The sequence below is a fragment of the Ciconia boyciana genome, chromosome 8, assembly GCF_034638445.1.
Source record: "Ciconia boyciana chromosome 8, ASM3463844v1, whole genome shotgun sequence".
Classification (NCBI taxonomy): Eukaryota; Metazoa; Chordata; class Aves; order Ciconiiformes; family Ciconiidae; genus Ciconia; species Ciconia boyciana.
The window spans coordinates 3,161,907-3,180,662 of NC_132941.1; the positions used below are offsets into that span (position 1 = coordinate 3,161,907).

Consider the following 18,756-nt stretch of genomic DNA (forward strand, 5'->3'; position numbering starts at 1 on the left):
GCTTCTTAACTATAGCTTGCTACATGGATCTTTATGGAAAGTATTTGTACATATAACTAAATTCATGAACATCTTTTCTTTTTGCACATACTTGCATTCAGCAAAGCATGTATCTCAGGACCAAATTTGCATGCTCGTGTGGGGATTACATATGGCACCACTGTAACTCTGTAGGTGGCCAACTTCCTGTGAATTTGTGTACACCCTTACTGCAACCATAAATAAAATAGGAAACTAAAAAGTTCCATAATAGAACTGCATCGTAGCAGATTTATACAAGAACGTACATTTATAATTTGACCTCTGTACAAAGCCTGAGGCTTTCTTTTCTATCCAAACTATGAATGTATTTATTTATTTGTTTTTCCACTATTTAATCTAAAAGTATCTCTTCATTAAGACTCCTTCCTTCTCAAAATCCTGCTGAATGGGCAGTCACACCGCAGGCAGACAAAATGCCTAAACGCAGACATCGTTTCTGTGGTGCAGTCCAAAAATTTAGGCCTTATTCATTTTAAGTAGGCTACAGGTTAATATCAGAATGAGCATTAATTGTAATAATTTTATTTTTCCTTGTTTGGGGACCCGCAGATGAAAGAAAGAGATACAACTTTAATACTGGCAAATCATTATATAGATACTGGCTACTGTTCATTACTTAATATTAAATCTTGACTACTGGAAGTTACTTAGAGACTGACATAGGGAAGGTATCATCATGCTATGCAAAACATTTGCAGGGACACACAAGGAGTCACATCTTAAAACAAACAATATATATTCTAAAGAATCATAGCAAGTGTGCATGCATTCAATAATGCATCTTCTCCATAGAAATAAGTAGGATGTGACAGAAGTTGTTTCTTTCAATTTATTATCGAGTAGTGCCTCAAGAAGTACAGTAAGCTGCCTACAGATTTATTGTAATAGCCCATCAGGGTAATTGTATGAATAAATTTCTCAGCTGGACATTCAATCATTTTGTCTTTGATAGAAATACACAGACAGGATAAAAATTCTTTCTATATTAGGAATCCTAATACAGAAGCAGAGCAAATCAAACCACTCAGATGCTCAATTCTGTAATTCCACCTACAATGTTATATTCATCTTCTAGCACTAGTAAGGATAAGTCTGAAAGCATGCAGGATTTGTTTGGTAGAAGTCTATTGTGTTCATATACAGGTACATTAACACTTTTCTTTGCAACTATCCCCATGAAAAAAAATATGCAGAGTTGCTGGAGAATGCTGTGCTCTTTCAAGATGTCTACAGCTTCTGAGATCATGCCCTGATAAATTCTGTACACTTGTAATATTTATCAAGCCTTTTAAAGTCTCTGTACCTATTACTGATTTTGTCCTTGTGAAGCCTTGTATGACTTTTCCACAAAGTTACAGCTTAATAAGTAATACCCCAAATTGTACATGAAATACATTTATCTCCTGCTTTAAAATAATAATAATCTAACACTAGGATGTTATCCTAGAGACACTGAAACCAGGGAGACTTTTCGACTGAATTTTCCATGGCAAGCGTTTCACCCATTCCTGAAAACAGTAGAATTCTTTCCAATCTTTTTCTTTGGCTTCCCAGAGTGCTCACCAGGAACATTTGGTTACGGTTGCAAACAACTATGTGAATGCATGAATAATGCTACATGTGACCATGTCACAGGTACTTGCTACTGCAGTCCAGGCTTCAAAGGAATCCGATGTGATCAAGGTACAGTGAAATTCTGTCTGTAAAATCTCTCTCTCTCTCTTTCTCTCTCTCCTTCTTCAATGATGTACATGCTTTAAAAAAATAGTATTTCAAAAATGAAATGCATGATTCAATTTACAGTGTGTTATGAATTACTTTTAACAGCGGCTCTTATGATGGAAGAATTAAACCCCTATACTAAAATTAGCCCTGCTCTTGGATCAGAGAGGCACTCAGTGGGAGCAATCATTGGAATTATTATTCTCCTTCTAATTATTATGGTCTTGCTGGCACTGTTTGTGTGGTATCGACGGAAACAGAAGGAGAAGGGCCATGACATGCCAAGTGTATCTTATACTCCAGCCATGAGGATGACTAATACAGATTACTCACTTTCTGGTAAGGGTCTTTTTATGTTAATCAAATATAGACTTGTATTCCTGTATGTTGGGGAAATATAAGCTTCTGTGATGTATAACATGAGTTATTGAGCCTCAAAAATAATGACACTTCTGTTCTTCCCCTGAATACCATGATCTTTTAACACTTAACAGGGACAGGAAAGCAAACATAACTGAAAACTGATTTAAGCTGCTTTATATATGAAAGTTTACTTAACGTGATACAGGATATAACTAGGCAAGAAATATGCTGCATGGACTACATCAACTCCATTTTTTTAAATTGGCTGCATTCCTATTGCAGTGCAGAGTTTTCCCTTTGTGAAACCTTCAGAAGAAGACTTTTTTTGCTTGAGGAATGGGATTGACTGGGTCAATCATAAGGTTTTATTTTTGTCTATGTTGCAGTTTGTGATTTGAGGCGGCCTATTTGTTGTCACTTTCTTCTGTGTGAGGACCAATCCCCATCGTCTAGACAGCTGGTGTGAATTTTCTTCACAGGAGCTGATGAAAGCAGGAGAGAGGAAGAGGAAGGCTCTTTAAGATCAAAAAAAAGTCATACTGAGATTGCATTTCTTGCTTCTTTCTATCTTCTGCTACTGCTATGGAGGACAGCTTTTCCTGACAGATTGGCTAAGCTTTGGAGGATGTGATCTCCTTTTTAATGCTGTCATTCTTCTTCATTCCTCTATGGCCAATATCAGATAGGATGCCAGACAGGAGATGGCTTTACTTCCTTCTTGTTTCCTTCGATCTGTCTCTACTGGGGATCTCCTCGGGGTTTGCTGCCCTCCGACCGCACTTCGCTTCTTCACTTCCCTTTAAATGGCTGAAACTGCAAGTCCAAGTGAATACAAGCTCCTGAAGCAGGCAGACATTGGCCTAGCAGCTCTGCTTTCCCAGTCCTGCATTGCCTTTTTCCTTCTGCTTTCCAGTCTAAATGCACGAGGCCCAGCCACTTGTTGCTGGCTCTGATTTGGCTTCTGTGCTGTCTCGGGGTGGCATGATTGGAAGCTTCGTTCTGGACTTCCCTCTCCAGGGTGCACCTGGAAGGAGCCTCTCCCACCAAGCCAACGATATTAGTGCCTGGCTACAGCTGGGCCTTCATCAAGGAGCTTCTGGCATGGCACCATGACTTCAGCCCTCATATCATGAATGCAATGTTCCTCATATCAGAGTTTCCTGCAATGGCATATCACACATCAGGGGCTGTCTGCTCAGCACCTTTGCCTAAACTCATGTTTAGACCATTCAGGCCTGTACTAGAGCATTCCTTCTTCTGATAGCTACAAGATGGAGAAAAAAATCAGCCTTGGACTTCCTCCCATTGCCTATTTTTGAATTTTAGCTTTGTAGGCTCTTAGTTAAGCTGCCCATTTGGGTAAGAAATGTATGAAAGTGTTGCCAGAGAGGGCTCATCTGATCCTTGGCTAGTTGCCAGCACAATTTGGCCTGAAATTTGTCATTTCAACATCATTTGAAGAGCCAGACCATGAACATGCAAAAGACAACTGTGGCACATCTCAGCAGCAGTGAGGCTCTGAGTTCTGAGAGAGCAGATCACAGCCGCTGGCATGGAAAAATGTTCTGAACTTTTCAGCGATCCATTTCTTTCATATTGGCACTTTATCCATTTATTTACAAAGCCTGCTACACCTCATTTATTTCTGTCCTTTTCTAGTTAATGTATGTGTAACCCAGCATGCTTAAGAGGCACAACTTACAAATTTCAAAATAAGGAGAGAAATATTGCTGAGGTTGGGAGTTCCTGACTGGAGCAATTGAGCTTCTCCTTTCAGACAAGGGAACAAAAATCCCTCAGTTGTTTTTTCTCCATATTTTACCATGAATGGAGACTTCCCAATCGACCTGATGGTATTGCAGTCTGACACTCTGCAAGAAGTCCAAAAAAAGGCTAATGCTGAGAAAGGATACTCTCATCCTTCGAAGTTAACATAGACACATGACTTTCCTCCTCAGCCACAGTGAGAAAGCCATTACATTTGAAGACATTGGTAGCCCAGGACTGTCCTTGCAGGTTCTTTGTGGGCATTGCATCTCCCTATACAATGTTCTTCACATTCCGTTCAGGTGCAGCCACCTATCCCAGAACTCCTGATGCCACATGATACTTAAGTACTTGAGGAAAAATAATATTTTGGGGAAGGCTGAATTCCTGGATACATCATAAACATCTGAGGGACCACATCCTTCAGCTGCATTGAACTTGGGATCTCTTCTGGTCCTTGGGCAATGACAGTGAATTTAATTCTTGCCCTTGTGGCATTGCTGCTCTGTGTCAGCTCAGTTTGTAAAAAACCTGAAGTACCTTGAAGTGACCTGAAGTACAACACCAGGTCAGTGCTGTTGTATGGGCTGTTGTATGAGAAAGAAATTGGATAATGTTTCCTTCCTGTTCATCTCAGTCAGTGATGGGGATGCAGAGACTGGGCCTTTTCTTTCTTCTTGCTTCTTTCTTTCTTTGTGCAGTCCTTGTAGCAATATAAATTTTATCACTGAGGAAGCTGCAGCTGAGTGGGGTCAGCCATCTCTTTCTGGCAGTCACCAGAACAGTTTTCTTCCTGCCTCCCCTTGAAAAACTCTGCTATCTGAGCTTGCAGAGGAAGACTGAGAAGTTAGAAATCACGCTGCTCCATCTTCATCTCATTATAAATTGTCTGCAGGTATCAGCATTGTTTCAAGTTTTGGTCTTTTAGAAGGTTTTAGAAGGGCATTTACAAATCCTAGACAAGGGCTTCTGAAAGATCCCTGCCAAATTCTGACTGTCCTCCAGTACATTCTCCTACTGAAACTTTCTACCCCTCAGTAACCTTCCCAGCTTTGGCCTTACCGATGCTGTTTTCAGCCTTTCACTTCCATAGAGCAGAAAGACAGCAAAAGGTGCTGACGTGCATCTTCCCCAGCAGAAAATGGGGAGATGGATACTGAGACAAGATCACAGATAAGAAATAGATGGCATGGCTAGATGGCAAGAACATCATAGCATGGCTAGATGGCAAGAACAACACGTGTGTATATGAGTGCATGTGTGCATTTGTGCGTTGCAGGGGACGCTGAAGGACAGTAGCAGTATTACATAGAGGTAACAGGGATTGCAACCTTCGCCTGGAGTTTTGTTTGTGGATTAAGGGCAGAATGCTATGCAGATGTACTTGTGCAATTAATACAATCCCACATAAACCCATGGACTTCAGCAGGAATTCTGCCTGAACAATGACTGCAGTATCCAGCCCTATATGGGTCGTAACATTATGGCTAACCTGAATCACCACTGTTGTTATTTTGCTTGTTTACTCTTGTTAGGGTAGTGTTCTTGTTGTTGTTTCTGAATAGAGTCACATATGCAGATCCCTAGCTCCTGGAGGCAGTAATTTCTTCCAGCACATTAATTTATTTCTGGAGGATGTTTTTAGTCTTTACATCTTCAGCTCTTCTGATGCTGGTAATCCATGCATATTGTGTGAAAGAGATTATAAGGAAAGGGAACCCCCTGGGCAGCCCTTAGACTCTTTTTGCATTTGTGGATGAAGGATGTGGCAGCAAAACACACAGTCTGCCCAGCAGCCAGTGGGAAAGAAAACCACCCACGCTGGGAGAGCTTAACCACAGCACATGGATCTGAGAGCAGACTTTCCCAAATAAGTCTGAAATCAAAATGGTGCTCCCCAGCATGAGAACGGTACATTGCATCCAACAAAGGATTTTGAAGTGCAGGTTGTTTAATTCAAGGAGGTGGGGACAAAAGGGAAAACTATGCAGTAGTGCTGGAGAGCAGCAGAGATTTCTTTTCAGGACTTTCACAAAGACTTGGTTATGGGCTGAAGTGATGCTTGAGGTCTTACCAAGGTCTTAAGGAACTTTCTGATATGGGTGAATCCTATGCTGAGAGCCAAAACCTAAGCAAAGCTCGATACAAATAGAGTGTCATGGATCCTGCAGCCTAGATAAGACGTTTACAGAAATGGTCCTGCAAATGATGTGTAGTAGGAGGTGGCAGAGTGGCAACCCTCCTGCTTGGAGTCTTCATCCACCCCACTGACACTTTGTATGGGTGGCAAATATCCACACAAAAAGAAGAAGAAAACAGTTCAATTTTGTAGCTTGGGATATCTGGGTTTGTATTTACTGCAGAGTGCTTAGTTACTCCCTTTTTTCATGGTTGGCCTTGTGCCCAGTTTCCACGCTACACTGTCCTACTGCCGCTGCAGTACGGGGACCGACACTCTTTGTGTCACCTCATAGACCTGGCTCGGAACAGAAGCTTGGTCTTTCAAGTGACAGAGTGTTCTGGCCTTCATCCAGACCTCATGGGTCTTTCACTGGAGCTCAGCCTCAGGCTTGAGGGGCTCATGGCAGGACTCTGTCATCATGGATCCCTTCACAGGACTGATCTCCCCATGTTAACATTAACATAACCTTTGCGGGGTTTTTTGTTTGTTTTAATTTAAATCATTCCCTTTCTTTTTTAGTCATTTAAGTCTTTGCTTACTGTTCAGAGCAGAATAAAATTCTCATCATTGGGTAGAGAGGGGGTTTTGTGTTTGTCTGGGGTTTTTTGACTGGGATAGCATTAGATTTGAATTTGATGTATTTCCAGCCAGCAGTTATAAGAGCCTCATGAATAAATGTGTAGAAAATGGACTGTGCTATCAAGGCAAATCAGCCTGGGTGGGTACTTAAGTATCGACCAAATGGAACTGGGTAGAAGGAGTAATTCTAAGTAGATGGTGCTGCATGCAATGAAGGAAGAAAAGATTTTTGGTGATGCGACTTGTGTGCGAGCTCCGATTCATTAATTCAGCACTGTGCTAAGTAGTAGGGCAGTCTGGTAGACTTTTCCTTCAGCTCATTTCAGGTGCATGAAACAAGCTACGGCCAGATAAGCTGGGTGTGAACTTGTAATGTGTCAGCCGGCTCACAGTAACCGTCGGTATGTGCCCTCTTATCTTGCAGCGAAGGCAGTGGACCGTGCTTCTTTTCCTTTGAGCTGGTCCTTCTTGCCCGCAGTTGAGCAAGGGCATGACAGATAAGGGAAGGGGGAAGGCAGAGCTGAGAGCTGGTATGACTCAGCCATCAACACTCACCTACAGAGCAGAAGGACATGGATTCAAGTGTCTATATTTAACTGGGACCGCAGGCGGTGAGAAGGGTGGATGAGCTCTGCTCCCCTGGTGAGCTGCCAATCCCTCATTAGCAGGTTCAAGGCTATATGTGAGCAGCTGTGTTTGCGATGGGCATACACGGATCGCGATGTTTGGGTTCCAGCCACAGTTCTCATTTGCAGACCCCAAGAGATATCTGTTTCTTGTTAATTCTATTGCAAATATCACAGAGTTATAGTTAGGGGAGATGGCAAAGTCCTGGCAGCCTGGCTGCTCTGCTGGGCAGTGGCTAGCTGAAAGAAGTTAAATGAAAAGACTTTACTTCTGGAATCACATCCTGATCTGAGATACTTTGTTAGCAAAAACCTCGGAAAATAAGTAGAAGTAAAAGGCTCTGCACTTGCTACAAAATAGAGCTGACCTCAAAAATTGCTCTGCGTGTTTCAGCAGAAAATGAATGCTCGGTCAGATATGCATGTGCGTGTGTGGTTTCCTCTCTCAGCTGTGTGCCACAGCGCTTATGTAACAGACACCCTGCAGATAAAACCACTTATTTGAAACAGGATATTTTGCAGTAAATTAAGCTAAATCTAGATCTCCACAAGATGTCAGCAAAGCAAAGTGCATGTTCAATGGAATGCAAACGCAGAGGGCAAGGAGAGATGGCCAATGTTGACTGGGTGCCCCCCTCCCGCAGACAGTGCCAGCCAGATCCGTGTCCTTCCTCACCCATCTGCTGCCAATTAAAGATCTTCATTAAAGATCTCCGGTGATGGGGACAAGCAGCCACCCCAGCATTTCATTACCCTTTCCATGTGAAGGTGTTTCCTATAACTAACCTTTCTGCCTGCAATTTAAGCCCATGGTTTATTAAAACTAACCCGTTCATTTACTTCTTACAGGGCTTGGCTGTTTAAATGATACTGCTTAAGTTTAAATTTTTCATCCTTTCTTCTGATGGTACTTGGAAATATTTATCAATTTGTTATTAAGCTGGAACCAGATTGGGATTGATGTTTTCATTAGAACTGCCAGTATAAATATGATGTCTTTCTTGGTAAATTATTTTGTTTGGTAAATGTGTTCATAAGTTGAAGTGAGGAAATAGATAAAATGTCTCTAAGCATAACAATGTGACTGCCCAAGTTTGTCTTTCAGTGCTGCAGCCTTCTTTTTTTCTAAGCCTTTGCACAAGAAGTTACGTCAAATGTTTTGGACTCCTCGGTACTGTTATAGCACCTTGATTTCTAACATTAACTACCTTTTTTGTAACAAAAAAAAAGTTTCAATTAAATGTTTCGTAACTACAAGGGTTATTCTCACCAGCTCTTACATGTGCTTAAACTAAGGAAGAAACTGTGTTGCAGACCATGCATTTCCTGAGTTTTGCATTTCTTCCCTTACCTGCAAAGCAGCCGAACTGTCAGGAATTACTTTTTTAAGATCTTCAAAAAGATAACGCTGTATTAATTAAACATTTTGCTTTTTTATCTTACACTTAATGCTAATAGTCAAGAGCTTCACGCCGTGATAATGCAGGATAGATTTTATCTGGAGATGTTTTGTAGCACCCAGTACTCTAACAAAGTTTTCTAAACTAGATCGTCTCTAGCATGTTTTCAGTTTCTTAAGAATCATTATGGCTTCCAAAGTATTTTGTGATGACTTGTTTTCTTCCCAGATATATCTCAAGGTAGCGGCAGTGTACATTGTTTTTCCAATCCAAGCTACCACACTCTCTCATGTGGTGTGACTTCACGCTTCTTTACCAGTAATCTGGATGGAAACAGCTCCAGTAAGGTAGATATGATCCCACCCCACTGTAGCAATGTTCTTATCAGTTCAAGGAAATCAACCAAAGCAATGCCTGTTGGATCCTGTTGTCTGCCAGCATTATTTAAAAATGCAGTGTAGCAGTTCCTGATACCGTAGCTCTAACAGACACAAAAAGGTCTGCTGTCCCCTCTGTGTGTCTTCGTCATCTGTGTGCGTGGTAACTGGAGTTTCAGTACATGCCTGTCTGGGTCAATAAGCCTCAGTGTCTTAGCAACCTTAAGGTATGTTTGCCTCTCAGAAAAGATAAATAACTAGATAAGTGTACTTATCCACTAATATACCAAAAGTAAATCAATGAAGCATTAAGTCAGTAATCTAACTTTGCTATATCATTGTTTCCCAGATCAGTAGACCCACAAATTTCCTGCTGACACAGAGAAGCGGATAGATGCAAGAAGGTATCTAGGGTGCTTCTGAGCACTGTTCTCCTCCAGCGGCATTCTGAGAGCTCTGCTGTTACTTATGGCTCTCCAGCAGAGCTATTCAGACTGTATTGCTCGAACATCCAGGAGTGCCTTACTTACCACATGTTGCTATTGATTCCCTAGGACCATTCAGGGACTACACTATTACTCAATTCACCACTTCAGCAATAGATTTAGATACAATAAATGGTAAGACAGCTCTTCCTTTAGAGCCTTAATACGCCAAGGTGGGGCAAAGGGTAGGGAGCAGAGGAAAAAGGAAATGCAATTGATTTCATCAAGGTTGTCAGCTTTAAAAATGATGGTACTTGCAGGCTGTGTCACCTTAATCCAAATGTAGCTCTGCTAACCGGAAAGCCATGAGAACAAGATTAATGCAAAAAAGACACTATTCTATCTACGAGACAGGGTATGCAAAAATATTTCTACATGTGCTCCTGTAAGTCATTTCTTGGTTATTAAAAGAAAATCTCATTAAAATGTAATAAAAAGGCTGGCTCCAGAGATTTCTCAGAGAAAAGTTTAGACAGATGTGTAAATATGTTTTCCGATGTAGACGGTCCCCTTGCATCATGCATTTTTGCTCCCCAAATTGAAAGGGCAAATGCTCATAATGTCAAATTTAGGATGAACACCATGAGTGTGGGTCTGGACCACTAATTCTGTTGCAGTTATTTAAATGAATTCAGAAAAGGTCAAAGCAAGCACCTATCCCGATTTCCCAGCCCGCAGTGCCATCTTGTCACAGAGCTACTCCAAATATTAAGCTGCCACAAAGGTTTAAAACCCAAGTGATGCATTTGGACTAGCCTGGAAGCTGCTTGCCTTCCTGTAGTACTGGCTATCAGTAGTCAGTCAGCACGTTGTCCTGATATTTAAAAAAGAAAAAACAACGGATCTGGTATTTTTAGGGCACTTATCAAAATATATGGCCTGACTTTTCCTTTAGATCTCCCACCATCTTACTTATTCATGAGAATGCTTTGCAGTACTGAATAGCTGAGGATGGCCAAAAATATGCTTCTTCTGTCTATGCAGTTCTCCAGCCAAGTAAGACAAAAGAGCATATAAAGCCCCTAATGGCTGCCTTAACGAGTTTCATTTCCAAATCAGTTTGTCTGGTGCCATTCCCACTTTCTGCAGGGAAATGTGCACAAGTTGTACTTGGAGGATTCATTTCTTTACAGTGCCAGCTGGGGTCACAAAGGAACCAGCGCAGATGCAAAATGAAAAAAAAATGGCAGAGGAATCTCTGAACTGCTGAGCCAGAGCCCTGGATGTATTATCCTCCCTGTGCTCAAAGGAGATCATGCCTTGAGGCGATGGACTGGAGCCATTCCTCTATCACTTCTTTCAGAGAGACAGCTTGGGCAAAGGTACAAAGAGAAGACAACAGGGAGATGCAGCCCTGCTTGAGTTCGAGGCGTTCTCTCTTGTGTGCTCCCCCGTCCCTCTTGTCCTCTTCTCTCTTTCTGTGTCTGATTTTGCCTTTTCTCTCCTCTTCCCTTGGTGTTCTCTGCACTCTGTTTTTTCTTATATCCATTTTCCTATTCTCTTTTCTCACCCAACTATACACATACTATTTCTATTTTCCTTCCTGCTGCCTCTGCTTTCCTCTCCCAGCCCTGTACCAGCTCAGCAAGGGACAGACTGGCTGCAGGGCACCGAGCACAGCTGTTCTGCGCTGTTGGCTGCATTTACTCACCCTGCTGCTCTTATCGGTGTGCACAGTGGGAACTTCACTAGGGAAGCAAGGCGAGCAGGGATGGCTGATAACAGAAGCTAAAAGGTCCAGCATTGCACCGAGGACCGCAGTTTGTGAGACAGGTCTGTCTTCATAGAAAGGGAGCGGTGCCAAGCCTTCCCGCATCTCTTCTAGGACCAGAGGGCAGGTATCTCACCTCCCCATTTCCCCTCTGCCAGACAGACATTTGGCCACTGCTCAGGACCCTACGCATGTCCTGAAGTTTGTAAAAACTTTGAAGTTGCTGAGAGACAAGTACGAGCAGAGGCATTAAAATCCTCCTAGTGTATACAGGACTGGTTAGTTGTGCTAGTGGAGCGCTCAGACTGGAACACATGCAGGCAAAAGCAAGTGGGAAGATAAGGGGGAGCATATGAGAAGAGACTAAAAAAAGGCTTGGCTTCTTTTATCTAGCAAAATGAATGCTGAAAGGGAGTATGATTGCCATCTATAAATACAACGGGGTAAACACTAGGAGGGAGAAGAGCTATTTAAGTTAGATGACAGAGCTGGCACAAGAACAAATGAGGATGAACTGGCCATGAATGCATCGAGGCTGGAAATTAGATTTCTCACATCAGACAAGTGAGATTTTGGAATAGCTTTCCAGTAAGACTAATGGGACAAAGAAATCTGATTACTGTTAAAATGGAGCTTGATCAGCTATCTAAGCAATTATGTGCCTGGGTGTTTGCAGTAAAAGGTGGCTGGACTCAGGGACTCGGTGATCAAAGCCCTTCCAGTCCTGTGTCCCTAAAGCCGGCTCTGGCTGCCAGCAGGAGTTGGTAGGGCTGAGCCGTGTCTCTGTGCAAGGTCCAGGAGAATGGCTCTGCACCTCTGGGCTGAAGGAGGAAGCAGATGCTCCTGCATCTGAGTGCAAGTTTTTAACTACCAGCACCTTGCTACAAGTAAATGCTCTTCCCATGTGAATGAACTTGCAAAGTCAGCTCGGCTGAAATGCTGGCCCTGTTGAAGTCAATAGATATTTTACTATTAGCTTAAGCAAAGCCAAAATTTGACCTTTGCCTATTAGCTCCTACAAGTAGGTTTGGCCTTTATTCTTATGACATGTGCAGCAGCAAATAAATAATGATTCTGCAAGTTACCAAGGAGTACCATACATGAACTCCAGTGAAATTGTGCTGCAGAATTACTGCACCGAAATTTTCCGAAGTAGATAAACAGAGATACAGACTTACCTCCATACCCATGTCTTCACATCAGAGCTCTCATTGCTTGAGTTAGAGACCAGATTTTCAAACACTGAAGACCTACGTCACTCAGTGGGCATTCTGTGCGACCATTCACAGAACCACTCTCAGTGCTTCAATGCCAGCTGTATATTTGAGGTTTTGAATTGTGCATGGATGTAGGAATATACGTCCCTTTTACAGAAGGCTGCAAAAGTGTGTGAAAAATACCCTGTATAAAGCATGAGGCTGCCGCACCAGTATGTCTTGAGCAAATGGAGGATTCTCACCTTGCTCTTTTGCAGAGCATTCCACCCTCACTCCCTGCCAAAGGAGAACAGCATCGCAGCTAGAGCCCAGGTGTTGCTGGTTTCTACAGACATCATAAAAATCAATTGCTATTAGATGTCCTGAATTTTTAAAGCCAGCAGATTCTCATCGATTAAAGGAAGTTCTAAATTCTACCAAAGACTCCACATAAAATTAGAAACTGCAAAACAGACGTCACTGGAAATGGTCTGACTGGATGTCACCTAGCTAATAAAGAGGAATTCAACCACAGAAAGTATCATTAAAGTAGTTTTGACTAAAACTTGCCCAAGAAAAAGGAAGAATGCAAATACAGAATCGCTGCAGAGTGTTCAGGATGGCCATCTAAAACTGAGAAACACAGGCTTGGACCATGGAAACCTGAAGTCAGGAGTCAGGGAAGTTAATGGCAAAACTCTTATCAATTGCTATCTTGGAGGATAAAGGTATGATGGAGTTCCTGCCAGCACTTATTTGCCTCATCACCATGGACTTCTTAGAAGACCTGAGCATTGACAAATGGCATGTTGGTGATCAACTTGCTCCTGTGATCTATCGAGCGATTTCAGATGGGCAGATAATGACTTTGCTTTACTCATGCTAGTATCTCGCTGATCGTAAAGGAAAAGTTGCCAGATATGAGGTAGTTTTAACCAAATTGCTAAAATTACAAGCTAGGATTTTTAGTGGATACATTTACTATGAAGTATTTTTTCCTCCAGAAGAGCAATTTTGCTTCACACTAAAAATTGAAGTATTTTCTATCTTAAAAAAAAAGTTAACAAATTATAGTGTGTTAAGAAATGATAGTAGCACAAAGAGACAGCTATAATCACATTTCTTTGTAATTACTGCATTCTGAAAAACTTAGAAATGTCCCCAAATCATTTCATTAAAGAAATCAATTCTAGCCCATAGCTCTTCATGCCAAATTTTAGGTTTGTGAGCTGATTTATAAATCCTGCAAAAACACAGCTTTTAATAGAAACTCAAAGACTTTAATAAATGTGATCGAAGTGGTGCAGCTGGATTGGAAATCAGCATTCATGTTATTGCTGCAAGTTTTGAAATGAAGAAAAAAGCCATGGCCTTCGCTGGTGAAAGCTGGCAGTGCCGTTAGTGGGGCTGTGCTGACTTACACGGGCCCAGCGCAGGGCCAGGAACGTCGGCTTCCTTCCTCTGTGCCCACATTACAAACCAATCTGCTTTTCATCACCTTGCCGTTGCTTGTTTGCTCTGACTGCCCCATCCGTCCGTAGCGTGTATCTGCTGTCAGTGTTTATGTTCCCAGTTTTGGGGGAGTACAAAGAGCTGCTGAATGATAAAGAAATGACTCCTGTGTTGTCAACTGGGAGACGCCAGCTGCACAGCCCGTGCCAGGAGCAAGGATGTGCATTCACAGCCACTGCTCTCGGGCAATGATTGCTCTAGAAATATTGCAGGCAACCAGCTTTATCAACTTTCTCTCTGCTCTGGGCACGTCCTTGAGGAGAGTGGCTGGTGCAAAGGTGCCTAATGAGCTGATGACACACGTTACCTTAGTGGGAATATATAGAGACAGAAAATTAGAAGGAACAGGACGAGGCACTAGATATAGCTATCACTGCGCTGCTGGTGCTGTCTAATGTGAGATTCATGGACTGTGGGGCCACAAGGGACCGTTGTGATCATCTGGCTTCACTTCCCGCACAGCGCAGGGCACAGAACCGCCCTGAATTAATGCCTCTTTCAAGGTCAGTGCTGGTGGCTCAGCAGCAGGATCTCTTTCAACCAGAGTCTGGTTTTCAGATGGATTTGAAACGGGCTCCTTCAGCGTGCTGGCGTTAATCTGTCTTAGTCTGTGTATGTGCCTGCGTGTATACTTTTCTTTTATATATATATATGTGTATACACACACACACACACACACATCTGTGTGTGTGGTCATTGTATTTGTGCTATTGTGTGTCCTGAATCTTTCTTCCAGGCTGGAGTTCAGCCCATTTGGAGCACAGTTACATGCTTTACAAATGATGAAACCTATTTGTGTAAAAGCTTCAGCTGAATAGCTCTAAAAATATTGTGCAGTTGCTTGTAGCGAGACTCAACATTTTGTGTTTGTGTGTGCACGCACGTGTGTGTGTGTGTGTGTGTGTGTGTGCACAGGCTTTTCTGTCTGTGCAGTGCTCGCACTGTGGTTTCTCCTGTGTCTGTTTAAGCCAGGGCAAATTACATTTCGTGTAAAAACCCATCAGATCACTTTCTGCATCCTGAATCAATGGAATTCAATCAGCAGGATTCAGTCAATGAGAGCAAGGTTTTGCCTCTGGTTGTTAGAGGTCTTCACCCAAATGAAACCTAGTTTCTGCAATCAGATAAAAGCTTCTAAATGTCAGTGTGCAGTTTGTAATATATAGTGTAGTTGTCCTAAATGTGGTACTCCTGGTAGGGAGGAGTATTTGCAGATGCTTTCCCTAGAGATAAGGGAGAGGCTGCAGAGCTCTGCAGCTTTATCCTCAGTGACCCAGCACTGGGCAAGCTCACAGAAGAACATCAGGCTGGCTGGGAGGATCCTGCTGGTCCCTGTTGCCCTATTTATAGAGGAACTTTTGCCAGAGGAGATGTCCTGACCCTAAGCCCTCCCCAGTGTGGTCACTACCTAAACCAAGGGGCAGAGGAGCTGCATGGCTGCCCAGCCCCATGCCCTCCTCCCCTCTCTTGGTCCAGCATTTCTCCTTCCTGCTGTATTTCTCCACCTCCCATGACATGGTTATTCCTTGCAGGTCGTGGTGTGCTCCTTGCAGCAGACTCAGCTGTCTGAACCACTTTGCTTGGTGACTGCCCTGCCCCTGAGATTGTGTCCACATTACATGGCACAGAGCAGTGTCCCCAACTGCTACATGGGACAGCCCTTTCATCCCTCCCCATCTGGCTGTATTTCCTTTATGGAAATCTCTCCAAAACAGGGTTTGGGCCATTGTGTCTCTTTGCACAGCACCCTGTGCAGTGCACCTCACCCTTCGCTGGGCTCCTGGGCTGGTAGCACAACATAAAGGTATTTGTGACCACACAGTCAGGGGACACGTGGGACTACACGTCCTGAGAGCACAGGGCCACATCCCCCTTCCCGCAGGTGGCATGTGCTCTGTCAGGTATTTCCAGGAGTGTTGGGGGACTCTGGGCTTCCTGCAAAGCCGTCCTCCATGTCCAGGGACAGCGGGTGCTCTGCAGACACAGGGACAACGCGGGGCTGCTGCACCCTGAAGTGGGGTGGTTGTTGCACTGGGGGCTGTTAAATAGGACTGTGGAGGTGGGTGAAAATACCTTTGGGGTGTGCCTGTAGGTGCTGGGTACCAGCTGGGATTTTATACCCCAATAGACTTCAACACATCAGTGGGGGATTTTTTTGTTCCAGGTCTTAAAATCCATTATGAAAGCTAAGCAAAAATTAATGAGAGATCAGGAAAAATGAAATGTTGTGGTAATTTTGAATACTTTGTTTCAATTTTGACCTCCTTTATTGTTAAGCATTTTCTTGTAAATACATTAAAATAGCAGAGCTGAACCATCTGAAACAGAGGTAGGAGGCTTTCCAGTTTGGAAGCAGACACAAGAGAGCAATGATGGCTTCATAACTTTAATTTTTCAGAAACGGGGTTGGGATTTGCTCTTGAACTGGCACTTCCTCAGGACCAGCTGTACTTTCAGCAGGTGTGGCTTTCAAGGGAAAAATGTTGAGGTGGAAAACTCAGCAGCTTTAGCAACTACAGTGATTCACAGGCCCTCCTTGCTGGGACTCACCTGGTCACCGTACATTTTGTAGAGCTGCTTTTGCTGTCGTATCCCAGTCTAGTGGAGCCATGCACCCCCAAAACAGCAGCCTCTCTCCTTTTGCTGACCACCATAAGAGCTGCTCCAGCGAGCTCACTCCAGGTCCCCAAAATCCCCATCCCGCAGGCAGACGCTGTGCTTGCCTCTTGACGTTGTGCTTAAGCATTACCTAGCTCAAGTGAGGCTTCTACAAAGGGCAGAAAAATCAAGAGCATATTGACACGTGTGCTTAATACAATAGCAGCCTTCTCCAGATGGTACCACCCTGGCGGCGCAGGCTGTGCCCCTCCGTCCCTTGCCAGCCGCGCTGACACAGGAGCCGGCTTCGCCCTGGGCACACGGAGGGTCCCAGCTGCCGTGCTGCAAGAGGTGTTCTTCCAACAGTAGCATCTGGATGGTAGCCCTGGACTCCGCTCCGCTTTTGCTGGCAGAGCTGCATGGGGCTTTATGCTTCGTTATTGCCAATGTTATTTTCCTTGAATTGAGAGAAATCTTGTAGCCATTACATCTCTTTTAACTAAATACACAGGTGTATTAGCAAATCCCCTTTGTTCCAAACAGGTCCTATCTGCATGCTTAAGTACATGGTTTTGATCCATCCATCTTCATTAGTTATTTTGAAACTGCCAGCATGTTGCTCCATGTGCACAGGCATTCGAGTCGTGATTATTGGTTACTGAAGGAATCCTGTATTTTCCAGCATGCTTGTGTTCATTGCTTGGTGAAGTGACTTTCCTTTGTGATTTTCCCTAATGCTAGCGAACAACTGTCAAATTCATACAGATAAAGAACTGAAATGGTGAGGCCAAGGTAACAGTCATCTCCCATTTTTATTCGTGACATCATTGGGCTGAAGTCTTGGGTGGGAACTGTCTGTTTATTTCAGCATTAACCCATTATCATACTTTTTGAACAGCTCAGTAACAAAATCCTTGACAGAGAAACTGCAGACTGGAGACCCTACACCTATCTGAATGAACTAGGTCAGTAATTTTTAAACAATTTAATCATTTTAGTAGACTTTAGAGCAATTCCAAATCCAAGTCAGCCTTTCATAAAGGCCCTAACAATAATGAATATTGGTGTTGTCTTTATTTCACCATCAGAATTGCCAGTAGTAAAGGATCAAGAATTGAAAATTGTTTCCTTTACCACAAACCACGGATTGGGAAAGCAGAGTCAATATTCATTCTGGCCTCCCTTCCTAGGTTGCTCGGTTGAATCACTATCATCTACTCTATAAATGTTTTTTTAAGGACTAACTTAGAACATTAAGAATTCAAATTTGAGGGTTTTTTTTTCTTTCATGCTTAATAATGTTTAGTACTAAATACTGGCATCTTGATAAAACTGTGGAGCCTCTGGTGGGAGCTGGAGCGTGCGATATGCCCTGTTATCTCCCAGTTAATCATAACAGTGGCCATTTTTCAGGCAATTTTGAACCACCAGCCAGTGCAAACAAGCCAGGAGTGAAGTCTAATTGCCCTTTCTCAGGTTATTCTCCCTGGCTTCAGTTTTAACAGGGTTTTCAGAAGCTCTTATCTCAAAACCTATCCAGATTGAGTGCTCTGGATGCTATTTGTTTTCCTATCTAAGCACTTGGAGTTTAGCTTGTCAGTGGCAGAAAGCATTTGCCCTTTCCTTTACTGGGATTAATAATATCTTACTGAAACTATGCAATATGAGGGAAAGTGCACTATTAAGTGGTACTATAGGATTTTTAAGGTCAACTATCTCACAGCTCACGTGGCAAAGGAATTAGCATGAGGCACCACCAGGCATGACAGCTCGTCACTGCTCTTTTGGTCACACAACATGCCTTGCTCCAAAGATCAAGTCTTCCCTGCATCAGGAAAATCACAAAACTGTCGAGCTTCAATGCAAAGCCTTTTCCATCGTTATCAACCATTAATGTTTTCTTCGCTATTATAAGCTGCAGAACTGCTGTTGCACTTATCTGTATGTAACATGGAGAGTTGGGGGTGGTGAGGATTTCCAAATGCTCCTCAGATCAACCTAATTTTCCTTCTACCATTTTACTGCTTTGCTTACTAGCTTTATTTGGTTTTATCTTGCGGTGTCCTGAACTCCCTGTGTGCCACATTTCTCCTGCATTCTTGCATTTTATTTTTCTAGCAGAAGCGATGCTAAATGCCTTTGCAGTAAGAATGATATAGAAGTAATAAATACTTTAGCTAAGTGGTCTCCAGCAGA

General features: G+C 43.0%; 1 protein-coding gene across 8 annotated transcripts in view; it reads left to right on the forward strand.

Moving 5' to 3' along the window:
* The window catches only part of MEGF11 (multiple EGF like domains 11), a 293,113-nt gene that overhangs the window by 258,415 nt on the left and 15,942 nt on the right, over positions 1 to 18,756 (forward strand). For 5 of the 8 annotated variants that reach the window (XM_072871110.1, XM_072871109.1, XM_072871108.1 and 2 more), the window contains 2 exons: positions 1,597 to 1,725; positions 1,870 to 2,103. In XM_072871110.1, the coding sequence (XP_072727211.1) occupies positions 1,597 to 1,725; positions 1,870 to 2,103 (363 nt within the window). Of the gene's footprint in view, positions 1 to 1,596; positions 1,726 to 1,869; positions 2,104 to 8,909; positions 9,029 to 17,458; positions 17,526 to 18,756 lie in introns of all 8 variants that reach the window. The other 3 variants (XR_012043914.1, XR_012043915.1, XM_072871116.1) reach the window with 2 other exon arrangements.